The sequence below is a fragment of the Desmodus rotundus genome, chromosome 5 (genome assembly GCF_022682495.2).
Source record: "Desmodus rotundus isolate HL8 chromosome 5, HLdesRot8A.1, whole genome shotgun sequence".
In the NCBI taxonomy this organism is placed as follows: Eukaryota; Metazoa; Chordata; class Mammalia; order Chiroptera; family Phyllostomidae; genus Desmodus; species Desmodus rotundus.
This window is the reverse complement of record NC_071391.1, coordinates 9,892,261-9,918,860: the sequence shown is the minus strand read 5'-3', so window position 1 is coordinate 9,918,860 and position 26,600 is coordinate 9,892,261. Positions and strand designations below refer to the sequence as shown.

The window sequence follows — 26,600 nt, the reverse complement described above, 5'->3', positions numbered from 1 at the left end:
ATATGTTCTCCCATATGGTTGGTTCCCTTTTCATTTTGATGATGGTCTCTTTAGCCGTGCAGAAGCTTTTTAGTTTGATGTAGTCCCATTTGTCTATTTTTCCCTTTATCTCCCTTGCCCTAGGAGATATATCAGCAAAAATATTGCTATGTGGGATATCTGGATTTTTTATGCCTATGTTTTCCTCTAGGATTTTTATGGTGTCACGGCTTATATTTAAGTCTTTTATCCATTTTGAGTTTATTCTGGTATATGGTGTAATTTGGTGGTCTAGTTTCATTTTTTTCATGTACCAGTTCAGTTCTCCCAACACCATTTATTGAAGAGGCTACCTTTACTCCATTGTATTCTCATTCTTTCTTTGTCAAATATTAATTGCCCATAGAGACTTGGGTGTATTTCTGGGCTCTCTATTCTGTTCCATTGATCTATGTGCCTGTTCTTATGCCAGTACCAGACTGTTTTGATTACAGTCGCTTGTAGTACAGTTTGATATTAGCAGGATTTCATTGAGTCCTAGTTCCAAACCCCAGCTCTGGAAGGTGCATTGCCTGCATTGGGAGTTCACAGTCTAACTGGGAACACAGAGCCTGCATACTTAAAATAATTACAAACAGCTTTAAAGGGGACTCAGTGGTAGCAGAGACTTTAAAGGAGCAGAGAACTAAGGTTCAGAGTGATGACAGGCTTGCCCAGCGCTGTGGAAACAGCCTATGCTCTGGGCCCAATGCGTGACGTTCTCCATGAAATAATGGCAAATAAAATCTAGGATTAGCCTTGGATGGTGTGGCTCAGTGGGTTGGGTGCTGGCCTGAGAACCAAAGGGTCACTTGTTTGATTCCCAGTGGTCAGGGCACAAGCCTTGGTTGTGGGCCAGGTCCCCAGTAGGGGGCATGCAAGAGGCAACCACACATTGCTGTTTCTCTCCCTCTCTTTTATCTTCCTTTCCCCTGTCTTTACAAATAAATAAATAAAATCTTTAAAAAAATAGGATTAACTGAAAATCTAAACTGCTCCCTGCTTCCATTCCCCACACGCAGTTGATACCTTGGGAGGCACTGATACCCTCACCTTCCCCCAAGGAAGACTGCTGGGTGTTTCCATCTCTGTGGGATACTGTGCTGTGGGAAAATGGCTCACAGGTGTGGCTTGCTGATTTGGAGGTGAGGATATCAGCTCCTCATAGGACAGAAGCAGCCTGGTAACTTGGTAGCAGTTGTATTGGGCTTTAGCTAGAGGCATCCCTCCCTGTTCTTGGGAGAAGGATTCTTGCCCATCATTCGGCCTCATGTGTCCTTCTGACAAGTGCTATAATTTACTGAGCATCTATTATGTGCCAGACACTGTGTTAAACACTTTGCTGCATTCTCTCATTTCAGTCAAGTAACAAGCAATGATCGAACATTCTCCTTCTATCCAGCACTGATCCAGGGGCTGGGTGACTGGGACACAAGATTAAAAAAAAAAGAGAATACTCCAGGTGTTCATATCTAAAGGGGGAGTGTGTGAGTGCAGTGTGAGAGTGTTGGTGTGGAAGTAAATAATCAGCTCTGACTTGGTCTCCTGGCCTGCTGGCGAGGTACGCTGCACTGGGTGACTCCCTCCTAGTACTGTTAAGTGCTAAGACTTTTTCTTCCCATTAAAAGGTAGACTGGACTAACAAGGTTTAAAGACAAATCAGTATCAAGTAGAGACTTCAATTTTGTCATAATGAGGAGAGTTAAAAAAAGAAAATTGAAAAAGAAAGAACTGTCTCATGATTCAATTAAATGCTATTTAATATCAGCTACATGATATGGTCTCATTCCTAAAAAACATTGACATATCAGAATATTTGGCTCTATGGAGATGTTTCCCTAGGAAAGGAAGGAAACAAATAGTTTGTGAATAATTGTTTGTGCCAGATCCTGTGTGACCTCCCTTTACCTCATGAGGACTTCATAATTATCAGTTGAGATGGGTGTTAGGGACTGTTTTCACTTGGGAGGATCAAGAATCGGGGGTTGTGCCCTGGCTGGTATAGCTCACTGGATTGAGCATGGATCTGGGAACCAAAGGGTTGTAGGTTCAATTCTCAGTCAGGGCACATGCCTGGGTTGTGGGCCAGGTCCCCAGTGAGGGGTACATGAGAGGCAACCACACATTGATGTTTCTCTCCCCTCCCTTCCCTTCCCCTGTCTAAAATTAAATAAATAAAATCTTTAAAAAAAAGAATCAGGGGTTGGGTACCTTGACTTGACATCACCCACATGCTGAGAGAGAGGGTCACTCATAGACTGTGTGAACTCAGGGGTGCCCCCTAGAGCCCATGGTCCCTCCCATACCTGTTTATACTTCCATGACCCAGTTCTTCCTTCTGATGTATGGGACTTAAGAAAAGCAGCGTCCATTGTCTGTTTGTGAGGTGCAGTCATCAGAAAGAGGCAATACAGTGTTTTGGTTGAGAACATGTTCTCTGGAGCAAGACTGCCTGGATTCACATTCTGCCTCTGCCTCATATTAGCTGTGCGATCCTGGGCCAGTTACTCAGCCTCTCTGTGCCTCAGATCCCTGAGGGATAATAATAACACCCATTTCATATGGTTGTGAAGATTAAGTGTGTTGACAAGTGTAAGGCCTTTAAAAAACGGCTGGCACATATTTCACTCTCTCTATGTGCTAATATTATCCATACTTTATGTTGTGGCTACCACGCTTGGTTCAGAAGATAGCTTGCCAAGGTATCTCCTTTTAAAAGCAGACTTCACATCTTTATTTCTCAGGCTGTAGATCAGAGGGTTCAGCATAGGGATGATCACACTGTAGAAGACAGACACAACCTTGTTCTGTTCCAGGGAATTGCGTGAGCTCGGCTGAGTATACATGAAGATGAGTGTGCCATACAAAAGGCAGATGACAGTGAGGTGGGAGGTGCAGGTGGAGAGCGCTTTGCTCTGAGCCTCCAGGGAATGCATTCTGCAGATAGTCACCAGGATGTAGGCATAGGAGACCAGGATGATCGCGATAGTAAAAAACAAAATCAGGGCAGAAGATGAGGAGATGATGGCTTCAACCTCAGTAGTGTCTGCACAGGCGAGTTGAAGCACAGGGGGGATGTCACAGAAATAGTGATTAATGACGTTGGGGCCACAGTAGGGCAGCTTGAAGACGTGCCCAGTTAGTAAAGCTGAACTGGCAACAGAAGCTGTATAGGTGGCTGCCACCAGCTGGACACGCAGACGATGGGACATGATGGAGTGGTAGAGAAGAGGGTAGCAGATGGCGATGAATCGGTCATAGGCCATGATGGCCAGGAGCAGACACTCAGCGGTGCCTTGGAGAAACATGAGGGCCATCTGGACCACACAGCCAGCAAAGGAGATGGACTGGCCTGAGGTGATGAAGTTCCCCAGCAGCTTGGGGGTGTCCGTAGTGGATAAAGAGGCGTCTATGAAGGAGAGAATGCTCAGGAAGAAGTACATGGGCGTGTGGAGCTGTGGCTCCAGGCGGATCAGGATGATCATGCCCAGGTTGCCCACGAGGGTGACTGAGTAAATGAACAAGAAGAGGAGGAAGAGGGTGCCCTTGAGCCCTTCCTGCTCTGTGAGCCCCAGCAGGAGGAACCGGGTGACCTGGGTGCAGTTCTCAACTGCGGTGCACATGTCACTGAGAGAGACCAGGAAGACATGTTTGTACTTTAGAGGCAGTTCCCAAAGCCCTCCTCTTCTTTTTCTTATTATTCATATTACTATTATTTTTAATTGAATTTGTTGGATGACATTGGCTAGCAAAACCATACAGTTTTCAAGTGTCATCTCAATAAAACGTCATCTGCACATTGCAGTGTATGCCCACCACCTGAAGCAAAGTCTCTTTCATCCCCATTCCTCCCCTTTGCCCACCTCCACCTACCCCGAAGTCCCCTTTCTCTCTGGCTGTCACCCTTTTAATGCCTCCAGAGTGGGTAGTGCTAGGGCATCTGGGCAGGGGACACTGTCACGAATTAAACCTGACTATAAGTCATGTGTTAATTCATTTCCTAAATAGCTGTTGAAACTTCATACATACCTTCTCATTTAAGTATTATGCCCATTTATATTTGGTGAGATTATCAACTTGCCCAAGGTAAGAGAGCTGGTACATTAGGAACAAGGGATCAGAACCCAGTCCATTCTACGAGTGTGGTGATGGCTGGGGAGAGAGGGGGTGGAGGAGGAGGGCAGAGGAGGTATAAATGGTGAGGGACAGCGACTTGACTCAGGGTGGTGAACACACAACACAGGGTACAGATAATGTGTTGTGGAATTGTGCACCTCAAACCTGTATAATTTTGTTAACCAGTGTCACCTCAATAAATTCAATAAAAAGGAAAAAATCTTTCTAACTAAAAAAATCCCAGTTCATTCTAAAAAATATAAGCTTTTATAGTTTAATCACTTTCTGTCCACAAATTTCCTGTTCCATGGGGACCGGGCATTGTTAGTGGGCGTTGGCAGTCTGGCATGTTGGCCCAGAGAGGGAGTATATGAAAGGATAAATTTCAACCATATTTTGGGGCAAAGTCTCCAACAGTGTCAGCCCCAAGGCCAGGGACACAGGAGATCAGGGCTAACATTGTCACAATGTAAGGGGACTCAGTAGAGAAGTCATTTTTCCCAGTGTTGTGGGTTGAATTGTTTGTTCCAAAAAGGTATGTTGAAGTCCTAACCCCAGGTACCTGTGAATGCGACCTTATTTAGAAATATGGTCTTTGCAGAAGTAATGAAGTTAAATGAGGTCATACTCGATTAGGGTGGGTCCTTAATCCCATATGACTGGTGTCCTTCTAAGAAGAGCCAATGGAGATGCCCTGGCTGGTGTGGCTCAGTGGATTGAATGCTGGCCTGGGAACCAAAAGTTTGCCAGTTCAATTCCCAGTCAGGCCACATGCCTAGGTTGCAGGCCAGGTCCCTGATGCAGATCCTGACCCGCAGGATCCGTGTGTTGTGGCGGCAATAGACAAATACACAGGGACTACCGAGTCCTGGGGAGGAAAAGGGACAGCGCGGCCACTCTCTCAAGAGGATAGCACCCTGACCCCTTACCTTGATGAGCTTTTATTGCTTTTCTGGGCACTTACATTGAGGATGATCCTCATTTGCTATGCACAGGTTGCTTTAGGTAGTTACAGAAAACAAAGGAGAGGCTGTTGCCAATTACATAGAAGAGGAAGGATATTTGCAAATGTAAAGGGAAAAGTGGTTAAGCCGGTTACGCTCATCCTGGGAAGGTTTAGCATAGATTTAGGAAGTTACTTTAAAGATATGCAGTACACTTTGAATGCCTCAATTCAGGGTGAGGGAGTTTTAGCAAGAGCAAGCCTCATAGAGGTCTAGGTACAATGCAGACCTGATTCCCTATGGGAGAACCTATCCATGGGCGTGGGTCCTGCCCACCGAAACTTGCTCCCCACTGGCTTTTCCGAGTGGGGGCTGGGCCACATTTCCCCCGCTTGGAAAGGTTCCCCATAGGTCCCCAGTTGGGGGCATGCGAGAGACAACAGGTTGATGTGTCTCTCGCATGATGTGTTTCTCTCCCTCTCTTTCTCCCTCCCTTTCCTTCTGTCTAAAAATAAATACATAAAATCTTTACAAAAAAAGAAAAAGAAACAGACAGTGGAGATACAGGGAGGAGCATGCCATGTGAAGATACAGATGCAGAGGGAAGGTGAACACATGAGGAACAGAGGCAGAGACTGGAGTTATGATGCTACCAGCCAAGCAATGCCTGGGCCTTCCAGAGTGGGGAGCGGCTTCAGAGGGAGCATGGCCCTGCCAACACTTTGATTTTGGACTTTGAGTCTCCAGAACAATGAGGGAATACATTTCTCTTATTTTAAGCCAGTTTGTGGTGCTTTGTTATAGCAGCCTTAAGACACTAATATACCCAGTTGGAGATGCTCCTGGTACTGAGGCTCTGGGGCTTTGATGGTGGCCTCCTGGTCAGTGGTCAGGAGACTGGGCTTTCCTGATCTCTCTCTATTGACAGAGCTAATAATCCTGGGAGAGAAAATGAAATAAAACAAATTAAAATAAAGTCTGTATTATTATTTACTACTAATTAAGATAAATATTTGTCTGGGAGAACAGGAAGCTATAGTAAACATGAGAACTCTGGCTCAGCAAAGACTTATGTTTTAGCTAGAAACAACTGAGGGATGTAGGACATGCCAGATTTGTGGCTTTGGGGTCCAGTGCAGGACACGGTTTTAAGTCAGAATTGGAGGCAAGGCCTCTGACCAGAGAGCACAGGTCAGAGAGTCCATATGTCTCCTCCCTCAGCTCCCCACAGGGATTCTCATGTTTATGGAAGTTCTCTCAGCTGTTGTCACGCTCCCCAGAATTTGCTTCTGAGGATGCTCACCCTCTAGGTTTTCAAATAACCAAGGTGGCTGGCTATTCAGCTAGATAGCTCTTGTATGGGATACCAGCCAGGATCTGCTCTGATTGGTCAGACATCTGTTGTGATTAGCTGAGTGTAGGTTCTGATGGTTTGGGCCACTCATGGGGAGTTTAGAGTTTAGAGGGTGAGACAAATATTAATGAAGTAATCACACAAACTATTGAAAAGCTGCATCTGGAACAATAGCTCCAAGTAGAGGTACTGAATACTATGAGCCAAAAACTTTGACTCAGCGAGGTCAAGGAGGATTTTCCTTAGGAAGAGTTTTCCATAGGAGAGAATGAAACAATCTATACAAGGGTCCTGAGGTGTGAGAGAACCTAGTGAGGGGCAGGAGCTGAGTAAAGGCTGGTGTGGGTAGAGAGCAAGGGGAGAGTGCGTGAGCTCAGGCCTGCAGGCAGGCAGTGCTTTGTAACATGTTTTGAGTGCTTGCTGTGTCCGACACTTTTCCAAACACCTTAAATATCATTTAATCCTCTCAACAACCATATAAGATGTACAGTTGAAATCTCCATTCTGCATATGAGGAAACCAAGGCACAAAGTACTTCAGCAACTTGCCCAAAGACTCACCTTAGGTGGTCAGGTTTTAGAGATTACACTTTTATTGTTCCATACCTTAGGCCATGTTAAGGAATTTGTTTCTTATGGGATTCCATTGAAGAATTTTCACCAGGGGGATGATGCGGTCCTATCTGCTTTTTGATAAGATCACTCTGAATGTATTGTAAAGAAATGATTGGAGAAGGGTCAAGTGGGTGGGGGAGATTTTTTGGGAGGATATTGAAGTCATCCAGGAGGGATTCATAGCTTAAACTAGAGTGGGGCTAGTGGAGACAGAGGGAAACGGATCTGAGAGATGTTAGGCTGTAAAGATGTCAGCATTTGGTGATGGGCAGATGACACCAGCGCGAGGAGGAGAGCAGTCAGGGTGGACCCCAAGGTCTGGTGTACACAATAAAGGTCGTAGCTGCAGCTAAGAGAGGGCAGGATGTACCAGGGAGAGTCTGAGCTGTAAAAGACATTATTAGCTCTCGGGGTAGGATCCCGAGGAAATCAATTTCAAACTCACTGCACACTGCTTCAATGTTCTGATTTTCCCCCCATTCACCTCGGCGCTGGAGTTGATGATCACATCTCAAGTCTGAGGAGCATGGCTTAGGAGGGAGAGGGGATAAAGGAGCCTAAGCCCTCACTGGTGATAGGATTCAAGCCCTCAGCCCACTTACCTGTGGTTGAGCAGAGACCGTCAACCCATGAGGCTTGGTTTGGGAACCCTCTTGCAGGGGTCTCTTTCCCCTTTTCCTTGATTGCCTCCGACCAGCTTTCTGAAGAGAACTTCTCAGACAGTTGCGAACAAAGCCAAGAGATTCCTAATCTCTGGAAAGGCTCCTGTCTTAAGATTCATCTGTTTTTTTTTTTAATCCTTACCCCTAGAGCTCAGAAATGGGCCAGTGGGAATTTATGACTGGTTCTCCCTGGCGCAGACCTGGACTGCTGGCTGTCTCTAGGGGAAGCTGGAGAGATCTTGCCTAGGGTGGCCTGGGAGCCCCCTGAGGAGCAGGGATTCTCCACCAAGTGCCAGAACCGACCCTCTTCATTTACAGGGTCCATCCCTTGTGGCCTTACTTTCTTCACATTGTTGAGACTCAAAAGGCCCTCGAGGCCAAAATGTACCTAGGGACACATGTCAACACAATCCCTGTGTTTCACAGGAAGGGACTGGAAGTGCTAATGATATCAACATTGAATGTCTAGATGTGGCTTCCTGAATTGTTATTTCCTTTGATCTTCAAAATATCCCTGGGAAACTTGCTTGATGGTATTTTTTTTTTTGTGCTATATATAGACAATAATAAGATTATACCATAATCGCTTTATTCACTTAACAGTATTGAAAATGCACCTCAAAAACAACATAATTCTTCCTCTCTACAAAAGAGCTTTATTATCTCTGTAAAAATAATGCATGCTGGTTGTCAAATTTTTAAGCAACACAGAAAAGAGCCAAGAAGAAAATAAAATGTCACCTGAAATCCCACTTCCACAGAAAATGGAAATTAGTGAGTGTTCTTGTTATAAGTCCCTCAATGCCCTCATAAATAGAGTTATACCAGACAAGCTATTCTGTCACTTGCTTTCTCACTAAATGAGAGGTCATGGACCTTTCCCCATACCGATTAATAAGTAATAGCCCACGTCATCGCATTTACTGACTGCATGTTGTTTTGTTGTGTGTGTGTGCCGTCATTTACTTAACCAGTCCCCCTGGGTCGTTAAGAAGGTACTTCTACCTTTTCACTGCTGTAAACAACTCTCTGACAGGCAACCCCCAGGTATGGGGGCCAGGAGGGCCTATTCCAGGGAGACTGGGGTGTACAGAGACTGCCTTTCCGTTGCCAGGAAGGAAGAAATTGGCTCTCTCCTTGGGCAGCCTGGAACCTTGGGTTCTGCAATCTCAGGGGAAATCACTATGCAAAGGAAGACAAAGGGCCTTGTTAGGGAAATGACTTGTTTAAAAGAAATTTAGTCCCTAGACTACTGATCTGGGAGAGAGTCTCAGCAGATGAGAGAACTGATTGCTCATGATTCCTGCAGGTAAAAAGAGTTTATTCACCTGGGAGAGACCTGCTGAATCTCACCTGCAGAAGTGAAACAGTGCGAGTCCTCTGACTTTCCCCACTGCATTCCAACCTGTGCTCGTCGTCTGATGCAAACGCCTGGCTCACTGTGTCAGTTCTCTACGTAGGAACATGCAAAAGCCTCCTCCCTTCTGAGAGGGGAAGCCAGATCATCCATACGCACGTAACTACTGGGGCGGAGAGCAGACACTTCCCGTGGCCTCATGACTTAACAAATTGTCCAGGAAGTTCAGGCCTAGGAAGATATGACTGTAAACCAATGAATAGCTGCCCTGTTTGCTTCAAGAAATTCCTGCAAGCTAATTTATCTGAATAAATAGTTTGTCCTCTGTGCGAGCAGCTCTCCTATCAGGAAAATAGATTACTCACCTGGACAAACGATTTTCTCAACAAACAATAGTTTACTTATCAAGGTTTACTTTCAGGCTCTTTCCAGTATCCGCCAGACCTGAGCTATGATGTCACAACTTTGTCCAGTCCTAATCTGCTCTCTGATGGAAAGTTTACCTTAAACCACTAAATCTATCTCCGCAAACCCTATGAATATCTTCCACTAATTTCTTCCTTCTGAGACACTACTAAGCCCTGTATTCTTTCTTACTTCAGTAGGTCTAATCAATTTAGCCTTGGTTGAGCAACAGGTTTTCTGTTGAAGAGTTATTAGTTGGCAATTTGTTCTTTTTCTTATTTTGTACATTTTTTAAAAATTAAATGTATTGGGGTGACATTGGTTAACACAACCCATGGACATGGACAACAATACGGGGATTGGCTTGGGGAGGGGAGAAGGTGGGGATGGGTGGAGGTGAGGAAAGGGAAAAAAGCAGGAACAATTCTAACAACATAAACAATAAAAATAAAATTAAAAAACAATGACCATATTTTACTGTGTATAATGTGCACCTTCCCCCCTAATTTCCCCTCAAATTTCTGAGGGAAAAATAAGGATGTGCATTATACATGGGTAATACCTGAAATACCTTGTATTGTTCTTGTGTTTTGTAATTATTTGTTACATAAAATTTCTTGTACCATAATGTGTCCAAAAAGAAATGTTAAAATTCCTTTATAATACAAAAAGCAAGTATCTAAATATAAATAAAAAAATAAATGAATTAAAAAATCAAAACAAAAGATTTTTTTTCTTAAGGTCTGGGCCAAAAAACATGGATGTGCATTATATATGTCAAAAGAAGGTATACAGGTTTTGAGCGTCATTTCTACGATACATGATCTGTATATTGCATTGTGTGCCCACCACCCAAAGTCAAATACTCTTTAGTCACCATATATTTGGCTTCCTTTACTCTTTACTACCTCCCTACCCCCCTCCCCTCCGGTAACCACCATACTGTTGTCTGTGTCTATGCGTTTCAGTTTTATATTCTTTACCCAAGCTTACTGAAGGCCTTTTGCTTTCTGTTTTGACTACCTTTATTACCTCATCAGTATAACTTTTATCAGTATAGAAGTTCACTCATATTGCCAGGAAGGTTCAGATTTCACCGGAATGTCAGGACTAAAACGCATCTTACATGATCATCTTTTTAAAAAAATTTTTATTTCTAACTCTCTACTTTATTACTACCTTTTTAAAAACACCTTTTTATTGTTCAATTAAAGTTGATGTAGAATATTATATTAGTTTCAGGTGTCCAATCTAGTGATTAGACATTTATATAACCTATGAAGTGATCCCCTCGATAAATCCAGTGCCCATCCATCACCAAACATAATTATCGCAACACTGTTGGCTATATTCCCTATGCTATCATTTACATTCCTATGACGATTCTGTAACTACCAATTTATTTATTTTTTAAAGTATATTTTATTGATTATGCTGTTATAGTTTTCCCAATTTTCCCCCTTTATCCCTCCTCCTCCCTGCACCCCTCAATCATCCAGCTTCCCCCCTGCCTTAGTTCACGTCCATGGGTTGTACATACAAGTTCTTTGAGTTCTCTGTTTCCTATACCATTTTTTACTTCTCCCCATCTATTTAATGCCTGCCAATTATGCTTCTTGTTTCCTGTGCCTTTTCCTCTCTATTCCTCCCCTCCCCCTCTCACTGAAAACTCTCCATGTGATGTCCATTTCTCTGATTCTGTTCCTGTTCTAGTAGTTTGCTTAGTTTTTGTTTTCGTTGTTTTTCTTTCTTTTTTTTTTTTTAGGTTCATTTGTTGATAGTTGTAAGTTTGTTGTCATTTTACTGTTCATAGTTTTGATCTTTCTTTCCTTGGATAAGACCCTTTAACATTTCATATAATAATGACTTGGTGATGATGAACTCCTTTAACTTGACCTTATCTGAGAAGCACTTTATCTGCCCTTCCATTCTAAATGATAGCTTTGCTGGATAGAGTATTCTGGGATCTCGGTCCTTCCCTTTCCTGACTTCAAATACTTCTTTCTAGCCCCTTCTAGCCTGTAAGGTTTCTTTTGAGAAATCAGCTGACAGTCTTATGGTCACTCCTTTGTAGGTAACTCTTTCCTTTCCTCTTGCTGCTTTGACGATTCTCTCTTTGTCTTTAATCTTGGGCAACTTAATGATGATGTGCCTTGGTGTGTTCCTCTTTGGGTCCAACTTCTTTGGAACTCTCTGGTCTTCCTGGACTTCCTGAAAGTCTATTTCCTTCACCAGATTGGGGAAGTTTTCCTTCATTATTTGTTCAAATATGTTTTCAGTTTCTCGCTGTTGTTCTTCTCCTTCTGGCACTCCTATGATTCAGATATTGGAATGTTTCAGATTGTCCCAGAGGTTTGTAAGACTCTCTTCACTTTTTGAATTCTTGTTTCTTCATTCTGTTCCAGTTGGATGTTTATTTCTCCCTTTTGTTCCAAATCGTTGATTTGAGTCAACTTGTCACTGTTGGTTCCCTGTTGTCACTGTTGGCTTCCTTTCACTGTTGGTTCCCTGAATATTTTGCTTTATTTCATTTTAGGTATCTTTCATTTGTTCTTTCACTTTTCAACCAAGCTCAATCAGTTCTGTGAGCATTTTGATTACCAGGGCTTTAAATTCTCCATCAGATAGGTTGGCTATATCCTTGTTGTTTAGCTCTCTCTCTGAGGTTTCTGTCTGTTCTTTCATTTTGGCCCTATTTCTTTGTTCAGGGCCCCTGTTAAGTTGTAAGGGGGCAGGGGGGGAGGGGCCAAAGAGGGAACAATGCAGCTCACCTGCTCCTCTCTAGCGCACTTTTCAGCGAACTCTCGTGTGAGACTGGGAGCTTCTCCCACTGTGGCAGGCAACCACCGTAGTCCACAGCCACCTCTGAGTCTCTGTTTCCCCTGAAGTCAGCCCCTCCTGCGCAGCCTGCCGCCTCACTGCAGCCAGCCCCGCCCCTGGGTTCTGATGCCTCACCACGGTTTCTCTCCATCCACAGCCTTACAGGTCTGGTTGTTCTGTTTATTGTTTCTTAATTTTGTGGTTGTCAGATGGAGATGTCAGAGTTCCATGCAGTTTGATTTTCTGGCACTTCTGTTTTTTTATTCATTTTAGACTGGTTGTTATCCTCCTTTTGGTTGTCCAAGGAAGTGAAGGGTTTCTACCTATGCCTCCATCTTGGCCAGAACTCTGGATCATCTTCTTTGGCTACTTTAAGCAATATTACTTCTTCTCCAAGCTCCTAATCTTTGATTGAATCAGTGAATCACTACTTGTCCATCTTATGTTTTTCTATTTAGAAATTATAAATAATTAAACTTAGAGTTTACATTCAATGTTATTTTGTATCAGTGTCAGGTGTGAAGGTTAGAGAATTGCATACTTTACACAGTGTTCCCCCTGATATTTCCAGTACACCCCTAGCACCATACACGGGCATTACAATGTTATTGACTATATTCCCTGTGCTGCACTGTACGTCCCTATGACTATTTTGTAACTACTGGTTTGTACTTTTTAATCCCTTCACTTTTTGCGTCCAGTTGCCCAAACCCCTCTCCTCTAGCACCATCAGCCTGTTATTTTTATCCATGAGTCTGTTTGTTCATTTGTTTTGTTTTTAGATTCCATACATAAGTGAAATTGTACGGCATTTGTCCTTCTCTGACTTATTTCACTTAGCATAATACCTGCTAGTTTCCTCTATGCTGTCACAAATGGTAAGACTTCATTCTTTTTTATGGCCAAGTAATATTGCATTGTATATATGTACCATCACTTTTTATTAACTTATATATCCATGGGCACTTGGGTGGCTTCCATATCTTGGCTTTTGTAAATAATGTTGCAGTGAACATAGGGGTGCATATATTCTTTCAAATTAGTGTTTTGGGTTTCTTCAAATATGTATCTAAAAGTGGAATTACTAGGTCATGAAGCAGTTTCATTTAAAATTTTTTTTGAGGAAACTCCATCCTGTCTCCCACAGTGGCTGCACCAGTCTGTGTTCCCACCAACAGTGCACAAGGGCTCTCTTTTCTCCACATCTCGGCCAACACGTTTTATTGATGAGAGTCATTCTGAGAGGTATGAGGTGATAACTCATCGTGCTTTTAATTTTAATTTCTCTGATGATTAGTGATGTTGAGCATCTTTTCGTATGTCTGTTGGCCACCTGTATGTCCTCTTTAGAGAAGTGTCTATTCAGGTCCTTTGCCCATTTTTAATTTGTGTGTTTGGTGTTGAGTTGCGTGAGTTCTTTATAAATTTTGCATACTAACCCCTTATCAGATGTATCATTGGTGAATATCTCCTTCCATTCAGTAAGTTGTCTTTTTGTTTTGTGGATGGTTTCCTTTGATGTGTGAAAATTTTTTAGTTTGATGCAGTCCCATTTGTTTATTTTTTCTTTTGTTTCTCCTGCCTGAGGAGATACAGCAGAAAAAAAATATTGCTGAGAGAGAGAGATCAGAAATTTTACTGCCTATGTTTTCTTCTAGGAGTTTTATCATTTTGAGTCTCACATTTATGTCTTTAATCCATTTTGAGTATATTTTCTGTATATGGTATAAGAAGGTGTTTTCTTGAACCCAGCCTAGACTTGCCTTGGAATAAGAGGTGGATTCATTATTTGTGTTGACACACAAAGAGAACTCCATGCTAGCAATAAGAGGGGACCCAGGAAGGGGTCAAGGGAGAGGTAATTGGCTTAGGGAATTGGGGCTTTGTTTGGTGCCAAGAGGGGTGGGGCCAATGTAGTGACACCAGGAGCCCTTTCATTTCCTAATTTTTTCCTGCCCCTTCTATCCCATTTCCTTTTTCCTGTTCCACGTTCCTTTTCAGGTGTTCTGTAGAAATGGGAAACTCCTGAGTAAAGGCTATGGGATTAGTAGAGAGTTAGGGCCTGGTGGGAAGTATGGGAGCAACTCTTCAGATTTGTTGGGGAAGCATTAGAAATGTAAGCTTGTCGCATGCCTTTCTGTAAGGGGTTTTAGGCACTAGAGTAGAGCATGGGCTGTGGAGTCAGGTGGACCTAGGTCTGCCAATTATAAACTGCACAGGATCCTAGACAAGCTAATTTCTTGGATTCTCAGTTTCCTCCTATGTAAAATATGCACAATCTACTCATAGAATTGTCATGAGGGTTGAATGAGACAGTGTGTACAATGTGCCTTCCATGAATACCTGGCACATAACATACACTCAATAAATATAAACTGTAAATTATGATTATTGGAAAGCACCTTCGTCAGGGAGCAGTAGCAGTTGATTAAAGTTCTAAGCCTGATAGAGTAACAAGTGGTATATATATTTTTTTTATCATCTGGTGCTGCAAAGCTGAAAATCCAAAGAGGAAGAGGTGAAATATACATAGATAAATATGCCTACAGCCCTGATTTAGTACCTAGCGCTGTGTTAAGCTCAGCTGGGGATGAAATGAAGTATGAGGGAGTAAAGGACTCCAGTCTAAACTAACCCGGGAAGCCCTCCATTCAGATGGGCAGTTGAAATACACAGCCAGGTAGCAATGGTGAGCAGAGTCTGTAAGAATGCAACTCTAGACGTAATGCAGCATTGTCCCAGGGACAACTGTGCCCATGTCTGTATGCCATTTCTGGGAGTGGAGAGTTTAAGAAAAAACAGAGTCTCCTGAGGAAACAGGTATAGGAAAAGAGTACACACACTTCACAGCAGCCTGTGAAGTGTGGCCTTTGGCCGCTGCCTCTCATCTGATACAATAGAGATATGGAAGAGAGGTCAATGTCGGGAACCAGGATATGAAAGGAGGAGTCTTCAAGAGAAGTTTAACTTCAAATTTTGTGCCTCAGCAAGAGCATGGTGGGATCTGGCAACACCCCTTTAGTCTGAGTCTGGCTCCTCATGAGTCAGTTTTGACTTCCAGTGGCCTCAAGGCAAAGGAAACCAGTATTTTTCTTGCCTCCCAAGGGTGCCACCTGTTAGTTTAACTTCACATCCGACCCTGATTTCATTCATGATGCCGCTTTTCTTACCTTGAACTTTTGTCCTTCTTCTCCTGGTATTTGGCCTTTGGCTCATCCTTGGTTGAGAGTCACCACTCCACACTCTAGGATTGCATAACTTGGCCTGGCTCTGCCCTGCTAGAGGACTGCAGGGCTTGGCCCATCGCCTTGGGAGTGCAAGAGCTTGGCTGAGTGTATGTGAACACGATGGTGCCACTGAAGAGGAAGAGGATAGTTAGATGAGAGGCATAAATGGAGAGAGCTTTGCTTAGGGCTTTCAGGGAACGCCTCATTCAGGAGGTGACCAGGATGACAGTGATGGTGAAGAGGGTAAGCAGAACAAAGGAAGCAGATGGCTTCAGCCTTGGCAATGTCAGCACAGGCAAGGTGGTGCTTAGGCAGAGGGGCAGAGGTCACAGAAAAAGTGATTAAAGACGCTGGGGCCCCAAAGGGCAAGATGATGTCACTTTGTGGGACCAGTAGCCAGTGCCCTTTTAGTGCCCAGAATGGATAATGCTGGGGGAAGTGGAGAAACTCTTTCCAAATAAACATTGACCGTAAAACATGCTCTTTGCTAGGGTTTTTTTTTTTTTTTTTTATCACATAAATAGGAAGGGGCACATGATTTCTTGGTGACTGCTGGACCTGGGGAAAAGGGGATGAGGGACAAGCATGGCACAGCAAGGGACTTAGAAAGGCCAGCTGCCTCCCTGTATGTCTCCGGCCCAAAGCCTTTCTTCATGGAGAACTAGAGTTCGTTGGTGGTGGGCCCTGCCACTATTATTGTCATGTGGTTTGTGGCTTTGTTAGACCTTCTCCACTTGATAGAACTAATAAGGGAGATAAAATACTAGCATAATACAGGCAGGAGAAATTATTCAGTGCAAAGATGACTAATAAAAACAGCTAATATATGCTAAATGCTAATTAAGGGCCTGGCACTGTTCTGAGCACTTTATAGACATTAAATCTCTTTTAATCCTCACTAACCACCTTATGAGGTAATTAATATTGACACATTCAGTTTTCAGATAAAGGTGCCGAGGTCATGTGGCTTGGCTTTGTGCAACAGAGCTGGAATCCAGTCCCACATCTGGTTGTCTCCAAATCCCATGCTCTGAACCTCAAACGTGCACTGCCTCCCTAAGGAGAAATAACAGTGAGACTGGACAAGACTTCACAGGAATAGAAACCAAGCTTGATGGAGCCACCACAGAGGACTAAGTTCAAACATTACATTACAATACATTAGTAAGGACAATACATTAGTAAGTGACATGACCAGTCCAAGGTCATAGCCGATAAGTCAGGACCAAAGCCAGGATCTATTCTGACTGCTATGGCTCTGTTGGTTGGGCATCGTCCCACAAGGCAAAGGGTCACTGGTTCGATTCCCAGTTAGGGCACATGCCTGGGTTGTGGGTTGGGTCCCCAGTCGGGGTGCATGCAAGAGGCAATCGATCAATATTTCTCTCTCACAATGATGTTTCTCTACCTCTCTTTCTCCTTCTTTCCCCCTCAACAACAAAGCCAGGATCTTCTGGCCTTTGACCTTTGCTTCCACTTCCTACAGTTCCCAGTCTTTAGGAGTTCAGCCATCTTGGAGTTACTCGATATCACTGATCTAGTCTAGAGAAATAATCCAAAATATTTTGCAGGAGAGGCAGAAGCAGATTCAACATCATAACCTGTGGCACAGCATCACGTCCTTGATGAGATTCTTGCCCTGCACTTCAGAGCAGACTTTGATAACATAATTTCTATTACTTTCCCTCCAGACTGTGTCCCTGCAAGACTGGATCCTGTTTGTCATAGGTCCTGGGCCCTGTTGCTGAATCCCAAATGGGTGGCCGCAGCCTGGCTCCCACACGTCACTTTCCTCCGTGGCTCTTCTCTGCCTGAATTTCTCTTCCCTTTCCCCTCCACCTCTGGCTCAGTATTACCCTTCTCAATGTCAGGGGACCTCATTCACGCTGCATTCTTTGTGAATGTCCCCTCCAGCGGCACTCCATTTATACCGACTGCTTGTCTCGACTCAGACCTGCCATTATCGCAGGCTTCGGGTGCTTTCCTGGGTGGCCAGCCTTTCTTTCTTGCTATAGCTGCTCCTGAACCTGCCTCCTGCCCCCAAGACACCCCACCTTTTTCTCCTTGTGAACTTCTGTGACTTTAGTTCTTGTTTCTTTCTATTTGGCTGCAGGTGTCTGAGTCATGCCAGAGTGGCTCGGAGATGTGATGGTTCTTTTCTTTATCTTGAGGATCAGGTGGAACATACTTCTGACAGAGGAACCAGTGCTGCGTGTTTGCATTAATATTTAAGAGCGATTCTACCATAGAAACTAAGAAAAACTAAGTTATAAAGGGAGGGAATTTGTGAGAAAGCATGTAGAGAATATGAGTGATGAATATTTATAAGAAGGCACGAAAGGACCAACAAGCAGCGCATACTTATGAAGCACTCAATATTCATGTGGCCTTAAACTGGCACTCTTGGGTGATGCCCATTTTCGGTCCCACTTGTTCTATGCCCAAGACATGCAGATAAAAGGCGTGGTTGTTTAGCAAGTTACTGATGAGCTACAGCTGATGACAAGACATACTTGCTTCTGTACCTTCTTGATGGAATATCTGTTGGCTCTGGGTGCCTTCTGTCCTCTAACCCAGTTGTTAATTCCAACTCAATGTTCCCACGACCATAAGTCAGTAAGGAAGCTGACGTGGGAGAGGAAGACAGAGAGAAAGTGACGGAGTGAGAAATGAAGGTGCACACACAGACAAACGTCATGCAACACAGGGGCATGCCAGGCAGTGCGGCTCTTCCACCCTGGTTGAACAGTTTCCTAAATTTGTCTCCCCACTCCCCTTGCTTCTCCTTGTATTTTTGTTACTGATTTAATAAACTATTTGATTTGAGCATCTTGATTTTGCCCACGAGTCTTTCTGCGCAAACCGCCCTGGTGGTGCACTGGGAGGCTGCTTTTGCACCAGGGTAACTTCCCACATGGCAAGTCCATAGCAGGCTCTGTCTCGTTAGTGTTTTTGTGTGGTGAAGTGGAGATGAGGCTGCTTGGAATGGCTTTATTTTTCTCCTAGTCATGACCTTCAACCTACTCTGACAGAATTTTCTTTCCGCCCCTTGATGGTATCTTGGTTATGTATCATCACTTTTAAGTATAAAAACAAGGACTCAAAGTAGATTAATTATTGGCACCATTTCCTCACCTCTCTCTGTCTCCTTTCCTGTGAGGTGTTTAAAGCCAACTGGGAGAGTTCAGCCAACTAGAGGGCACAGTTAGAGGGCAGTTAGAGCGCACAGTCTCCACACAAGGCTGTCCAAAACTCTGACACCAACAGCCGGGCATTTGGGTCCACTACAAAGTCAGAGAGAGGAGTCCATACAAGACCACCCTTGCTTCGGACACCAACTCCAAATTCAAGGGGGCTTCCCAAACTACCTTCAGACTATGTAATTCTCCAGAAAGACTCACAGAACTCACGGAACACTTATACTCAAGGTTATGGTGCATTACATAAAAAGGATACAAATTCTAATTGGCCAAAGGAAGTGATGAAAAGGCCAGAGTCTGGGAGGGTTTCAAATGCAAAGCTCTGTGACCCTCAGGATGCATTACTCTCGGTACTGATGTGTGACAAGGATATTGCCAACCAGGGGAGCTCACCCGGGCTTTGATGTCCAGAGTTTTTATTGGAGCTTTTTAATGCAGGTATGATTGATTAATTAATTGCCCGGGTGGCTGAACTCAGTCTCCAGGTTGACTGATACCTCATGGTCCAAAGCCCCCACCTGAAGACACATGTTTGGTCTTTCTGGTGTGGCCATCCCTCACTCTAAGACCAGCAGGTGTGGCAGCCTCACCCTAAACAAAGACCCTGGCATCAGGTATAACATAGATTAACTCCCAGTAGCCGAAGGCACAGGCCAGACCTCTCTCACCCAGGCGATCATACAGTTTTTCACTTTATATTCTGAAAATGCGGTCAATTGCTGTGACTGATATTCAAATGTTAAATGAATCTTGTTTATATTCCTGGAACTTATATATAAATTAATTCAGAAATACAGCATTGAAATATATAACCCTTCATAGATATAACTGGGTTTACTTTGGTAATGTATTTTAAAATGATTTTCCCATCTATTATCATGAGAGAAATTGACCTATAATTTACTTTCCTTCTATGTTTTGGGGATATTGTAGATTTAGGTTATGCTGGCTTTACAAGAGAGCTGGGAAATGATCCCTGGTTTTTGTTTTTGTTTTTCTTCTTTAATGTTTCGAAATCTCACTTGTGAAGCGTTCTGAACTTGTGACGTTTGCATTGTGAGAAGGTTTTCCATATGGATTCAATTTCTTCATGAGTTACAGGACTATATATGTACTTGCTCTTCTTGTATCAATTTAAAAAGTCGGGCAGATATCAGAGCTGCTGAAGTAAAGTTCGCCTGGGGTTCATTCCTGCATCATTCCTTCCTACAGGTGGAAGGAATCCCAGAGGTGACTAACAGACTCAGGCCAGTGTTCTGATGATGTGTGGCAGGAAGTTATAATGAGTGGGAAAGGGGGCAAGGGCACCAATAACTGTGCATTTTTGATGAGATTAAGTCTTACCTCTACATGCATCGACCTTGTTCCAGTCGCTCTGTGTCTCTGATAAGGTTAGGAAACAATAACAGGAAGCACTCAGCTTATTCTGCATTTTTGGAGCCACAGTGGGACTGGGAGATGAACACCAACAATCCAGTGTTTAACAGTGTTTTAAAATTTTCTGTTTTTCAGTGGTGGCATAAGCTCATATCAGTACGGCCATAGAGCAACAACACATCCTTTTTTTTTTCTTTTTTAGGTCTAGGCCTCTATTAAGAGAACTTCTTGAGCTAGCACGTAAAGCCCCGCTGGAGATGTAGGTGAAAGGCTACATGGCATTGGATAGAGACAATTTATGATCAAAGGTCTGAGTCTAAACATTCTGAATATGGGGCAAAGGAAGTCATCTTACAATTCTCTGAGTTGCACACACCGGGTTGAAAGAGCCATGGAGGTAAGGATGAAGAATTCAACCCTTTGGGGATTGGTGGGTAATCAGAGGAGACTGGCTCATTAATCAGCTTGGGTAATTTCGAGGGAGAGACAGAAGAAGTAATAATGGGACAAGGGAATTGAGGGTATGTGACAAAAGTGATTGTGATGGTTGAACATAGAATCTAAGCTGAGTAAGGAGAATATGAGGCCGTGAGGAGGTTGAGAGAACTTGTAAGTGCAGTGGGATCAATGAGCTGTGGGTCCCAGGGGGTCACTAGTGTTGGGATACTAAAAAGTGTAGGCTGAAAAGACGGAAAATGTTGGCTAGAAAGTGGAAGGCTTAAAATTGAGATTGTGGAGGGATCGTTACTGGTAGTGTCAAACTTTATGGCACAATCCTAAGACGTTGATAATTCAGGGAAGTTTATGGCATAATCATAGTAATGAAGGGCTGAGAAAGATGGGATATAAGGAGAAGGTCAGGAGCTTATAATTCAGGGCGTTAGAAGGATCTGTTATGACATTGTTCTCAACCTTGGTGGCATGTCATAATCACCTAGGGAATTTAAAAAGAAATACTGATGGCTTGGTCCTTCTAAGACCAAGTTAAGCATAATCTCTATGGGTTAGAGTCTAATATAGGTTATTTCGTTTTAAAGCTCCCTAGGTGATTCTAATGTGCAGTGAGGATTAAGAACCTCTGAGTTTCAGGGGTATCAGAATCCCCAGAACAGTGATCTTAAGTCAGGAGCTACAACCTTTCCAAAATGAGGGGAGAGACCATGGCTGCAGATGACGGTCATAGGATGGCTGGTGGATGGTGTAGTGATAACATGAGAGTATTATTTTTAATTTTTAAGGTGGGCTGGGGCTGTTGGGGGAGGGAAAATGGGTTGGAAGTATTTCTTTGCTTGGAAGCTGCCAGTGGGCCCCCACCTCACTCTGAATGAAAGTCAAGGCTTTTACTATGGTCTACAAGGCCGAGCTCTTCCTGTCACCCTTCCCATATGGTTTCTTGTATCTCCCTCTTGCCCATGGCTCTCCACCAACCCCATTTCCTTGTCTGACTGAATCCCAGGTTTCTGCTCAAATGCCATCTTATTTAGAGAGACCTTTTCTGACCTTGTTTAAAGAACAATACCCAACTCCTTATTCTCCCTCCCTGTCTTTTTATTTATAGCACTCAGTGCAGTCTGCAACAGCATATGCGTACTTGTTTTTTCTTGTCTGCCTTCTCCACAAGGATGTAAATTCCTTGAGGGCGGCAATCCTCTGTTTTGTTCACTGATGTGTTCCCAGGGCTCAAAGGGCACTGGGACAGAATAGATGCTCAATAAATGCGAGGAATGAATGAATATATAGAATGAGCGGGGGAAAAAAAAAACAAGTCCCATAACCAGATGCTCATGTAATCCTGTGTTATATGTGTAAGAGTGTGTGCATGAATGACATATACCCAAAAGTTTTCTAAGGATGCATGTCAAAATGTTAATGATGGTTCTCGCAGTTCAGAGAAATAGAGGTGAGATTTTCCCCCTTACATCGTTGTGCATATCTGGTTTTTTTTCAGCTATCATGTGTGTACTCTCCCACCCTCTTGCTCCACTCCCCTCAACTCCAACAATAAATAGAACAAAAGGCAGAAAGACCATCTGATTTCAGTGGAGGAGAAGGGGGTGATGGCTGAAAACTTGGAGCAAATATTGGCAAAGTCTGGTCTGAATCTGGATGAATTTCTGACATGGAGGTTGACAAATCTGAACAGAAACAAATATTTGGAGATGCAGGCTCTGATGGAAAAGGTAAATCTGGACATGTATTTTGTGTATTTAGTGAAGGTTTGAATCAGTAGTTGAGGTGGTATAAAATATTACATTATTTACAGGAAAAAGCTATAGATGCGTGATGTCAATTCTGCAAGAAAAAGCAAAGACTTGGAGATAATATAAATAGGAATTTCTGAATCAGATGCCTTTAGGATCATAAATTGTAAATTTGGGTGGGTAACTTTTAATTTTGTGATTAAAGGTGAAATTAATCAGGTAACATGTATCTGCTTGGGGAAGATGCTGTCTTGAAATGGTTAATGAAAAATACAAGATCCAGGGATTACAGACAACAACTTGTTTTAGACAATTAGATTGCTTAATTGAGAGAATGGGGCCAATTGTACAAAGTTAGAAGAAATTTTAAATGGGTATGTGGGTCCACACCAGTCCTGGTATCCAAGTTTGGTTATTTGCACAAAGGATTAATTTACCTTTGAATGAATTGTTGTCTTTCTTTGATATCTGCTAGCCAACTGGGAGTTAATTTGTTTCTAAAACAGTACAAGGTTTTTTGGTTTCACCTAGGAGAGTGAATGGGTCTCTGTCTTTCAAGGTTGCACATTTTTCTGCATTTCGGTCTAGGCGGAGATAAGACCTCCAAGGCTGCAAAATACAATAGGCTATTCTTGTACCTCAGATGTGACTGGGCACCAGGAGTAGCTTCTGTTCTTGACCCTGCACCCTCCTTGAAGCGGGAACTTTATTATCGTTTCCCAGAAAGCAAATCCAACACAACAAAAGATTAATGAATAAGGACAATTTTATGGAAAATGTCTTGGGGAGACTGAAAAGCTCTATGTGTCCTGGCGAGATAGTTTTGATCTATGTCAAAATCTAATAAAAATTCTCAGTAGTCACATAGGTTTTCCTTCCAAAAGAAAAGGCTTCACATTCCTTTCTCTGTGTTTTTAAGCAAAATGATTGAATCTCTTTCAAAGTCTCCGGTCTCTCATCCTCCCATCTGCCTTTCTGCCTGGCAAGGAAAGGACCCTTCATGGGATCCACTCGCCTTAGAAGGGGGATGGGGTATAGGGACCAGTTGTAACTAGTAACCCCCCCCCCCCCACCTGATTATCCAATCAACTCTCAGCAGGAGGTTCAGAGTGAAGGAAAAGAACACCCTCTCCCTCCCCAGGACCGAGGGTCCCATGCGCTCAGGCCCCTCTTGGACACTGTTATAGTTCACCCCTTCTGTGTACAGTGAGCATTGAAAGAAGGGAGCTGTGCTTGGGGATTTGTTGGGTCCCACGTGATAGCTTCATGGTTTATGACCAATCTTTGCCATCTCTGGGCCACAGTGGAAGAAGAGTTGTCTTGGGCCACATATTAAAACATTGTGATACATAATCACAAAAAAATCTCATAATGTTTTGAGTGAATTTACGATTTTGTATTGGGCTGCTTTTATAGCCATCCTGGACAGCATGAGGCCAGTGGGCCAAAGGTTGGATGCCCAAGGTTTAAAAGGAATAAGAGAAGGGCTTGGAGTTTTTACAATAATTGGGACCCTCTGTGCTTCTTTCTTCCCCTGAGTCACTGATGGCTTCCAAACTCCTCAAAGGGGCATCCTTGAGTGAATTCTCCACTTCTTCTCACCTTGCTCTTCAGGTGAAGACCCCTGGGCCTTGCCTTAGACACAGAAATCATAATAAAGCACCTCTACCCCACCCCAACATTGTTGCATACCATGGCAGTCTCCCCCCAACCCACGCAGACTCTCTTCTCCATGTTAGTTTTGAATTCAGCTGAAAAATAGGAGTCACACATACTCAGCTACCAAGCATTACAGTTCATATCTGTAAAGTATCTTCGTGAACTATTCATAGGTTGACTGCTTTTTCTCTTTACCCTGTGACTGGTTCTTATTGCCATTGACTGTGTCTTTATCTCTCTTCATGCCGATATAAAAATTTTGCCACTGAATTGTGATTCATTCATTCATTCATTCATTCATTCATTCACTCTGTTTCTTGAGCACTGATTAGGGGCCAGGAGGTGTTCTGGGGAGAGAGTGGCACACAGTAATGAGGAGATTCCTGTTCTCATGGCTCTTTCACTAAGATGGGGGAGGCCAACATAAACACAAACAAGAAAGTGTCAGATGGTGACAAATTCTTTGAAGAACACTGACAAAGAAGGACAGACAGGGCTTTGTTATGGGCTCCTGGCACTAAGTGAGCAGGCATGGCCTTTACGATGAGGTGGTATTTGCCGATTTAACCCTTTATATTCATGAAATAATTTGCAACTTACCTTTTACTCCTTCCTCTCACAGTCTGAATTTTTGGGTCAGTGTTCTGATGGAGGCTGTTCAACGCCCATTTCCCTTTGCTGACCAGGGATCAGCAAAATTTCTTCTGTAAAGGGCGAGACAGCAGTGAATACTTTCTGCTTTGTAAGCCATACTGTCTCTGTCACAACTACACAACTCAGTGCTGTTTGTAGCACAAAAGCAGCCCGGGCAATAGGTAAATGAATGGAAGGGGCTGTGTTCTGATTCAGCCTTATTTACAAAAACAGGGTGCAGGCCATATTTGGCCCACAGGCTATTACTTTGCTGATCTCTGATCTCCATTGCACTTGCCTCTATTTACTTCAGAGTGGGAGCAGAGCGCCTTTTCCTTCAAGGAGAGAGCTTCCGCCCTATTAGTCTTTTGCCTTAATTTTTCTTCACTGGAAAGAAAAAGAAATTAAGATAGAGTAATTCAGAAAATTTACACGACCGACAAGAAAAAGTAGAAAAAAGTGAGAGCCTTACCTTTACCTTCACACAAATTCTAAGAAGAATCACTATTGAAGTGAATCTTTTCAGATTTTCTGTGTTTGTATACACAAAAGTGTATACACACAGACATACAAATAAAGATTTTTTTCATTTTTATCTTTAGTTCTCTCACTTTTCATTCCTACCTACCTTTCTTTCCCTCTTCCTCTCTTTTCCTCCCCTTAACTCTGATATGAAAATTTTGCCATTGGATTGCAATTCATTCATTCATTTGTTCATTCATTCATTCTCCTCCCCTGCTTCCCTGTCCTCCTCTATTCCTCCTTTCTTTCTAACACATGTGATGTCCTTCTGAAATGCTGTTCTGCATTTTGCTGCTTTGCCCTCCATTACATCACTGTATGTCTCTCTGGATTCGAGAGGCATGCATTCCACAGTTGGCGTCCTGTTATTGCCAACCGACATGACGTGAGTGTCGAATTATTTTTGGTGAATGGTGCTAGGAGCAGGTGGTGCTGGGGGCATTATACATCTCCTCCCACACAACCTCGCTGCTGCTGGAGGGTTGGTATGAGAGCAAGTCTCAGGCCAAATGCCAGCAGCTGCAGAGCCCTGTCATGGTGAGCAGACACAAACAGCCGGTCTGGACTTTGGGAGGGGGTTCCGCCTTGGTTGTCAGGCACACTGGCCAGCACTGGCTGGAAAGGCTTGCTCCAAAGCAGGTCCTTCTTACAAAAGGATTGGTAGATGCCTTTATCCACACAATGCAGAGAAATGGGTCCAACGGGCCTCAGAACTCAAGCACCCCCTTACCATGTGGAATGGAATTGCCTTAAATTTTTTATTACTTTATTCATAGAAAGATCATGAAAATTGTCACATGATTCCAAGAGAATCACACACAGATGCCCCAACTTCTTATGTAGAGAAATGAAAGAATAATATAACGAACATAGTGTATCTTTCATTCAGATTCACAATAACATTTTTCCATGTTTGCTTTGCCTATTTTTCTTTCTCTTAAAAAAAACATATACACATTCACACATGCATATATAAATAATAAATATATATGCATATATAGTTAAATTTTCTATTTTTAATTGTGGTTCCAAAATAAATCACATATCACATATCCAAAATAAATCACAACTCTCACTTGCCAGTTAAGCTACTTCTAATATCCCTTATGTCAATTAGCTAGACCTAAGGGGCTGAATAAAATTAATTTTTCTCAAGTAAGCTTCTGTCTTTAGTTCAGCTGCTCAGAAATGTCAAAGTTGAGGCCCATGAGATTTTTTTTTTTCTTTTCTTTGCATTGCAAGATTTTTACACCAGAAGGGCAAGGATATTTGTTTTGTTATTGCTGCATCTTAGTGGCTTGGAAGAGTGCCTGGCACATAGCAAATATGCATGATCTGAATATTTGCTGAATGGCTTTTTGTGACTCTAGCTATTCCTTAAGAGCTACAGGCAAAAGAAACAAGGACAAGATGCAAAAGAAGAGATGACCTCTATGTCAGGAAGATGAAACATTCCTGGGAAATCTGTAGCCAATGAATTAAAATGCATAG

The 26,600-nt window shown here is 43.1% G+C and overlaps 1 protein-coding gene across 1 annotated transcript; it reads right to left on the bottom strand.

Annotated features, from left to right (window-relative positions):
* Positions 1 to 2,183: 2,183 nt before the first annotated feature.
* Positions 2,184 to 7,757, bottom strand: LOC112320307 (olfactory receptor 5P55). Its single transcript, XM_045185650.2, has 2 exons — positions 7,649 to 7,757; positions 2,184 to 3,645 (listed from the first exon to the last, which is right to left on the bottom strand). The coding sequence occupies exon 2, from the start codon at positions 3,639 to 3,641 to the stop codon at positions 2,676 to 2,678; it is 966 nt and encodes a 321-aa protein (XP_045041585.2). The 5' UTR covers positions 3,642 to 3,645; positions 7,649 to 7,757; the 3' UTR covers positions 2,184 to 2,675.
* Between the last annotated feature and the right edge of the window lie 18,843 nt (positions 7,758 to 26,600).

What these genes read in the sequence shown, in the direction of transcription:
- LOC112320307 (XM_045185650.2), bottom strand. Translation starts at nt 3,641, where the DNA reads ATGTGCACCGCAGTTGAGAACTGCACCCAGGTCACCCGGTTCCTCCTG.